This window comes from Galeopterus variegatus, unplaced genomic scaffold (assembly GCF_000696425.1).
Source record: "Galeopterus variegatus unplaced genomic scaffold, G_variegatus-3.0.2 Scaffold8609, whole genome shotgun sequence".
Classification (NCBI taxonomy): Eukaryota; Metazoa; Chordata; class Mammalia; order Dermoptera; family Cynocephalidae; genus Galeopterus; species Galeopterus variegatus.
Window position 1 is genome coordinate 21095 of NW_007734720.1, and position 8304 is coordinate 29398.

The following is an 8304-nucleotide window of genomic DNA, read 5'->3' on the forward strand; positions in this document are numbered from 1 at the left end:
AATGGGCCATCTCAGCTGAGGAGCTACTTGCTTGTAATTGCAGGCAGGGGATGGGAAGTGGGCTCTTGTCGTAATTCGTGACTGCTGGCTGTATTATGTAAAGGAAATTATACAGAGACAGGATCATTTCTGGTCTTAACCCCCCTTTAATGTCACCTTTTCTCATTTTTGTAGGTTGCTCCGCCTTTGTGCTCCAGCAGTGGTGGCTTTGAGGTGTGACCCTGCCCACGTTTGGACCCAGGCAGTTTTAGCTCCTCAGTAAGGAGGGCAGCTTGATAAGAGCAAGGAAACAGGTCAGTCATACTTTTATTGACTTTCCTTGAGTCACAGTTACAGTGAATCTTGAATCTTCCCATGCAGTCCCCTCCCATACCCGCTGCTTCCCTGTGAATTGTCCCCCTCTTCTCCAGGTCCTCCTGAGGCTTTGGTACAAAATCTCATTGAAATCGTAACTGTGACTTTTTAGTTCTTCTTGATCCGATGGGCCTGAGGTTTGGGATGAGAAATCCATGGCAGAGTGTATGCCAAGGGTGTGTCTCCCAGGAAGCAGCTCTTCAGACACCCCCTTCCTTTCTTTCTTCTTGTCTGTACGCCCAAATCCAGGCAGCATGAGTCAAAAGCTGGAACACCAGGCCAGTCTGTGTTGATCGTGCCTATGACTTGGGAACTTCATCAGGATTCTGGTCTTCTCTGATTCCCGTTGAAAGGGATTGCATTAGAATGGGGCCAGTGATTTTTATCTTTTATTTTATTGTCTTTATTTATTTACTTGCAGCACGTGAGGATGGTATCAGGGAGAAGAAATGGATGGTGCAGAGGAGTGAATGAAAATTCTAGGGCTGCAAATATTTGTAAAGAAAAATGCCATCTATAAGTGGACCCTAAACTGTTAAAATTTTCTTCCATTCCTTGAGATTGAGTGTCAGAAGGTTTAAGTTTGTTAGTTTGGGTTATTGTACGAGTATAGTCCAGGGTGTGGGGGTGTGGGGCAGGTAGAATCCAGCAATATCGGCCAACTGGGTTCTGGTAAAATTATCACGTAGATGAGCCTTAACGTTAAGGTGCATTCCCCCCGCACCCCCCAATGTGGAACAGCGAGCTACACATTGTGTTTTGCACCCTTCTGCCCTGGTCCCGAAGGGAGAACGCCAGCATAAGACACAAGGACAAGCTGGAGTGAAAGCTTCTCATAGCTCCAAGGGGCTGCTTGTTGGTTGCTTTTGATACAGTTTCTCAGTGATGAGTCTGATGGCTCTTTTCTTCTCAGTGTAGCTGGGAGTTTCATTTTGTAAAGTCCACTTTCAGATCAGAGATGAGGAGAATCTCTCTTAATAAGTATTGCTACTTACTTACATTTCAAGTAGGAAAAGGAAGTAAGGGTAGGTGATCTTGGCGTCGCCAGTGGGCAGTGTCACTCTTTACACTTTTATCCCCAAGAAGGAAGTAAGCTAAGTAACTGTCTTCCTGTCCAGACAAAATGGGAAACAACAGGTTTGCATGGCTTTTCCCTTTTTCCAAGTGGGATAAACCCTTTCAGCTGTCAGCGCTTGCTTTGGTTAGCTACAGTGACTATTGCTAGGCGTTGCATACTTAAGACACTTAGGTGGTTTGCAAGAATGTATCTTTGATATCGTAATGACTATGAAAAAAATTCTCATAAGCAGTTTAGTTCTGTTTAATGAATATATGTTTATCAATTTTCCTGTTGACTGTTTCCCTCCTCTCTGCTTTCTTTCCTTACTCAGTGATTGAATTAGAATATATTTTTTGTAACTTACAGACGTACATTGAGTCCTAAAAGTGTCTATTCTAACTTGTTCCCAGATTTGAGTAATCTTTACCATATTTTTCTTCTCTAAACGTAGAAATAAGACAAAAGCAAGGTCATCTTCAAAATTCTTAGTATAAATTGGTAGAAAGGTTCATTTTCCTGTTATTGACATAACATAATTACAATAGATTTCTACTCAGTTATTTTATAATTTTCTGTACATTAAAATTGTGGGGGAGATGTATTTAAAAGAATGAGGTGAATTCAGTATGTAGGTATTCATTTATGAATCATACATAATTACCTGCTGATCAGTTAGAAAAATTCTAGGAAACTGATGGTACGTTTGTTAGTGATAGGTCAAGAAAGAAAAGAGGTTTGTGTGTACACACTCATGTGTCTGCACTTGTGTCTGTGTGGGGTTTTTTTTCCCTGGGGAGAAATCACCCAAATAAACTTTCAAAGATAGAAGTAGGAAGTGTGAAGCACAGTTTTTAATCACTTTAAATGGTCTGCTAGCATGGGGAAACTTCTTGGAAAGGCAACAGTTGGGGCTTTTTTATTTAATTTTGAACATAGCTTTTCTATCTGTATGGGAAAAGATATGGCTAGATCAGTAGTCTTGAATTGTATGTTTCTGCAGTTAGTCCTTTTACCTACCATGTAGAAAACCATTTGGTTCATATCTTCAAAACGTCTGTTAACGAGGAAGGCATGTTTTGTCTCTCGACAAGAAAAGTACTGTTTCTAAGATTCTCTTTGGCCCTTTTGGTAGGGGATGAGCTTGGGACTTCTCAGCTGTGGAAGTATAGTTTACTAAAGCTCTGTCCCCAGGCCTTTCCTGCTCTGCCTCTGGAAGGCTGCACATTTGTCACTGCTGTGGGTGGTACCGTTTCTCATTCCCTGGGTCACATCCCCTAAAGTTGGAGGAGGAAACCACAAGAAATCATGTTCTCTCTGTGTCGTTTCTGAGCATTCTCCTTATAGCTGAGATGAGCCTGATCTTGGACTGCTATTGTGGACTCGTAGGATTTATTAATGCACACTGTAGGTTAGTAGGACATTATCTTAATATCCTACTATCTTACTGGCAGGGCTTCAGCTACTGAACTTCCCAGATAAAATGAGGGAAGCAGTTTACCTATGGACTTCGTACTGTTGTCTGTACTTATAACCGTAGTACTTCTAGTTGCAAGGAATATGGCTTGAAGAAGTAAGCTTTGCTGGGGCCACGGGCCATCGTTTTCCCTTCGGTCATTCTTTTCATGTTACCAGGTTTCTTTTAGGTCTGACCTAATACCAACTAGACTCAGAGCCTTTAGCGAATTCCTTAGCTGTTTTTTTGTCTTTGATCAATTTTAGGTGGAGAAGTGAGGTGGGTCAAGTGGGAATCAGAGAGTTCTGGTGAGGTGGTGGGGCACAATATGAAAGAAGATTTGGTTATTGTATAAATATGAGCTTCAGAAGGTAAAATGCAAAATCTTGGCTGTTGGGAGTGAAGGGGATAGCACTGCAAGGGACATCAGTTAAGGTTGGAAAACAGCCACAGAAGGTGGTTTGGGGAGAATAAAAGGATTTTAGAAATTGCCTCTTATTTGTGCTACTTATATTTTTGTGACTATAGTAGTCTGAGATGATGGCAAGTAAATGGTTTCAGGCTTTTCCTCACGAAGTGAAAAGACATTCACGGAATTTTTCTGCCTTTGCTTACCTTCCAGTGTCAAGGAGCGATACCAAGAGGAGAACAGAAGACGTGAATGCAGCCTCGTTTCCTGCCACATGCAGGTGGTAGCTGCAGCAGCGGGGATTGCATAGTCTCTCATTTGGGGCAGAAAATGGAGGTAATTAGCAGTGGGGAGGGGTTGTCTTTCCATTTTCTAGGGTATAGGTATATTACCTACTCGTGTTTTTAAGAAACAGGCTTTTTTATGTCAATTTGAAATTTTGGTTGTAATTCTGATAGGGTTGGCTTCTCAAATCTCTTATAAAATTCTGGCTTTCCATTAAAATCACTATATTGTAGCAGCACAGTTAAACTGAAGTTTCTCATCACTAGCTTTTAGATCTAGAACATTCATGTGATAGTAAATGAGTGTAGGTTCGGGCCGGCCCGGTGGCGCACTGGAGAGTGCGCCACTTGGGAGTGTGGAGGTGCTGCCGCTGAGGGTTCGGATCCCATGTGGAGACCGGTTCCCGCTCACTGGCTGAGCGCGGTGCGGGCGCAACACCAAGGGTTGCGATCCCGTTGCTGGTCAGTAAAAAAGACAAAAAGGGGGAAAAAAAAATGAGTGTAGGTTCTTGGGACACATGGCAGCTCCCTGGGTTTCCTAATTGTTGCTGTGGCCTTTCTCATCTCTCCTAGCAAAGATGAGGAAAGGCAAAGACACCTGCCTTACATGACTTTGAGTCCTGTCGGTGACATACACTCAGAAAGGAAGCAAGGTCATCGGTTAGTCTTTGGTAGGCCAAGACTTCATTTAGGTAAAAGTGTAAATCGTTCTGGGCATGAGTGGGCTTCAGCTGAAGGAAGAGGGTGTTGGACAGTTTTGACCCAACTTGTTATAGTAGCCATGGCCAGCACCACCTGTCTATAACAGAAGCCTCAGCTTCCTCGTGATCACACTAGCAATTTCCGGTTTTCAGTTCTGTGGCAGAGGCTTCTTAGAAGCTTAAACCCCTGTCCCAATGACGTCAAGTTCACCTGTTGGCTTGGAAGGTTCAGACCTGTCTTCCATCAACACCATGATGTCAGCGGTCATGAATGTAGGGAAGGTCACCGAGAATGGCCGGAGCCCCCAGAGTGTCAAGTCCCCTGCGAAGCCTCCAGGACCAAATCGGATTGGCAGAAGGAACCAGGTAAGTGTTTGTGCACTCGGGTGGCGTCTGGTGGGTTCAGTCTATGAGAACATCAGGAGAAGTTCCTCGGAATCAAACAGACGTACCCAGAGGCCTTAATCATTTTTCAAGAGCACATTTTTCATAGCTTATGTCAGTTTCCTTTCATGGAGAAGCTTTTCTTTGCTGTGGTGTCAGTGTTGGTGAAAGCACCCTCATTCTTTGCCCATGATTTGATTTGAACGCAAGTTTTCTCCACGTGACAGCCGCGGCAAAGAACGTGACTGATTCCTCTGCTGTGATGTGGTTTGTTTCCTTATTCACACAGCTGGTTAATTGGGCTTTCAAAGCCACCTCCTTGATTTTTTCTTTTTTTAGTGTCTTCGGATTAGGTAGCAAATAAATGCTGTTTGTGCTGGGACTGCTGTTCAGTTTTCTGTTCTTGAAAAAGCACAGAATTTGGCTTCAGGGAATTCCACTAAAGATGCTGTTTAGTCCTCTTGAAGAGGGGAAGAATAAATAAGCAGGAGTGAGAAGGATTAATGCTGTTATAAAAGTTCGTGTCTCCTCTATAGGGAAATTAGATGAGTCTTTTAATTAATGGTTTTTGAAAAGTCGTTACTGTCATGGTAGCAACATGCTCAACATAGGGTAGGTCGAGGACAGGCAGAGGGTGAATAATTCTCATTTTATTTGACTCTGTATCATATGAATCGACTTCTTCATGTTTAATTTTTGGCTTAACTAATTTAATGGCGTTATGCTCAACCCTCATGCAGTCTTCTGAGTTTGTCTAGAACCAGGAATGGACAAGAAAACAAACCTGTTGGGTTTTCGTGAATCAATTTTGTCTTTTTATTAATAATCCTACTGTGACTGTCCTTACACAGAATTCTCTGAGTACAACTCTGATGGTTTCCTATAAACTCTTAGAAGTGTAGAACCTTAATTACACCTTTTGATGCAGCTTNGATTAATGCTGTTATAAAAGTTCGTGTCTCCTCTATAGGGAAATTAGATGAGTCTTTTAATGTTTTTTGAAAAGTCGTTACTGTCATGGTAGCAACAAGCTCAACATAGGGTAGGTCGAGGACAGGCAGAGGGTGAATAATTCTCATTTTCTTTGAATCTGTATCATATGAATCGACTTCTTCATGTTTAATTTTTGGCTTAACTGATTTTAATGACGTTATGCTCAGCCCTCATGGAGTCTTCTGAGTTTGTCTAGAACCAGGGATGGACAAGAAACCAAACCTGTTGGGTTTTCGTGAATCAATTTTGTCTTTTTATTAATAATCCTACTGTGACTGTCCTTACACAGAATTCTCTGAGTACAACTATGATGGTTTCCTATAAACTCTTAGAAGTGTAGAACCTTAATTACACCTTTTGATGCAGCTTGCCCTCCCAGAGAGGTTGTGCCAGCCCGAAACCCCACCAGCAAGTGGGTGGGAGTGTGTATTTCTCCACACCTTGCTCAAGGCTGAGGACGTGGCAGAGTTCAGTGATGTTTCAGGACCGGAGCTTTGATACCTGTCTCTTTCTTTTTTCCCTTGCCTCCACGTGCCTCTCTTCCTATGGGTGCCTGAGAAAATACTCAGCCTGTATGACTGTGGCCTGAGTCGAGAAGGAGCACTAGCTCTGGGAAGAAAAGGTTTATTTCCACTCTTATCTGACTGTTCATCCATCTGTCTATCCGTCTATCTCTCCATCCATCAACCCATTTAACAATATATACCAGGCTCCTACTTCAAGCTCGCTGTAGTGCCAGGGGCCAAGTATTTCAGGAAGAATAAGATAGACAAGGTCATTGTCCTTCTCATCCGTCTCTGCTCTACCAGGAGTAAGCAGAGTGGTAGGGAAGTGCTTTGCTTTAAACAGCAGAGAGCTGGCCTAACCCCAGGCTCCAGTCCCTTCCTAGTTGTTCAGAGATGGTAGTTAGGGCCATAGAGGATACCCACAGTACCTTTTGTCCTCATGCTAAGTGAAGGGTGCCTCTCTCGGTGAGAGGAAGCAAACGTGCAGGTGTAACTGGGCCATTTTTCCTCTACCTCCTTTCTCTTCCAGGAAGCAGGTGCACTGGCTTCATTTTTGAAAGGGAAATCTGGTCCAGAGGTAGCCTGGTTAAACACAGTGCTTAATTTTAAAAAAACCAAAATGCAGTTGGGAGAGAGTGCAGGAAAGAAGGAAGCGTACTCCTTACCTGTGAGCTGCACAGGGAGGACGGAGAGAGGGAGCTGGGGAAGTCCCAGCAGGGCGCACGCGAGTTCCAGGACAGATTAGCCGCAGCCGGATGCTGACAAGGGTGCCAGATTGTTTCATTATGGAATGGTTAGTTATCACATTAGCTGCTAATTTTATCTTTCAACTCGGGAAGTGTGCTGCTTCCACCAGCTCGGCCGCAGAAACTGGATTCAAAGTTCTCCAGTAGGGCCTCTCCTTCAGCATCACAATGATGTTTAAAAAATTAAGTCTGATCCCACAGACCTCCTCCCAGACCACCTTGGATTTTGTGGCCCTGTATTATGGTCTGTAGCACACCACTGCCAGCCTCAGAAGGTCTGGGTGTCAGTTAATGTTCAACTTCAGAGTCAATACCAGCAGCCTCACCAGCTACTCACTGTCTGTTTCAAGGTGAATGCGGGATGATACTTTTAAAAAATCGTCTCTTCTAGAAGCTGGCCACTTGACGGCCTGGATTATTAATATTTATGTACATCCAACTGGTGAATTTGCCCTTTAAAAAAATTTTTAAAACCTATATTTTTGCTAATCTAATAATTTAACAGAAATACCCCAGAGATTGAACTTGACCCCAGCTTTTAGCCTGGCAGTGAGACCTCCCTCATTGTTACAGCAAGTGCTTTTATGTTGTTGCCGTTGCTTTTCTCTGGGGGGTTCCTTGGCCAGCTCCCTTCTGTCTGTAGTTGCAGAGCCTCTCTCCATTATTCCTCTGAGAGGACTAGGTGTATGTGGCTAAGTGGGTGAGACGGGGAGTTTTCCTTACCATCTCTGAAGTGTTCAGCTTCCTCAGGATTTCTATCCCTGATCCTTTATAATTTGAGCTTGAGAAAATGTATGGCGTGCCTCGCTCTCAGATGCAGTTCCACAGGTTAGAGAAAGGTTCATGTGCTCAGAATGAGGCCTGCGAGTCTCCGAAGAGGAGAGAGAAGGCAGCTAGGAACTGGCCATTACCATGCGCTTGCTCCACCCGTCTGGTTTATGGCGCCATTTGTTTTTATAGTCTGCAGGGTGATTTTTATTTTCATCATCTCTCATGAGCAACCACAAGGGTGTTTCCTTTCTGTGCCTTGGGGTTAATCCTTTTTTTGGTCAGACTTTATATAGCATAGTGGTTTAGGGCATGGGCTGTGGAGCAGCTGGCCTGAGTTTTAATTTTTTGTCTACTACTTAATAGTTCTCTGGTTTGGGCAGGTTACTTGCCTCCCTGTACCCCCATTTCCTCGTCCAGAAAATGGGATCCATGATAGTGGCTGTCTCTTAATAGTGGTTGTGAAAAAAACAACTGGCGATTTGGTATATACAGAGTTTAGTACATAGTAAGTGCTCAATAATCGGTATTGTTTGCCAGGAACAGAAACTCACTCAGGTGAGTGCAAGTCAAAAGAGGTCTATTGAAAGATGCCCGAGGACAGGAAATGACATATAGCCTGGCCATGGCCTCCAGCCCTAAAGAA

The 8304-nt window shown here is 43.5% G+C and overlaps 1 protein-coding gene across 1 annotated transcript in view; it reads left to right on the forward strand.

Annotated features, from left to right (window-relative positions):
- The first annotated feature begins 263 nt into the window (after nucleotides 1–263).
- The window catches only part of LOC103608593 (ras-responsive element-binding protein 1), a 61927-nt gene continuing 53886 nt past the window's right edge, over nucleotides 264–8304 (forward strand). The window contains exons 1-3 of the mRNA XM_008593013.1: nucleotides 264–293; nucleotides 3490–3612; nucleotides 4415–4627. Coding sequence (XP_008591235.1) covers nucleotides 4457–4627 — 171 coding nt within the window. The 5' untranslated portion in view covers nucleotides 264–293; nucleotides 3490–3612; nucleotides 4415–4456. The remainder of the gene's footprint in view (nucleotides 294–3489; nucleotides 3613–4414; nucleotides 4628–8304) is intronic.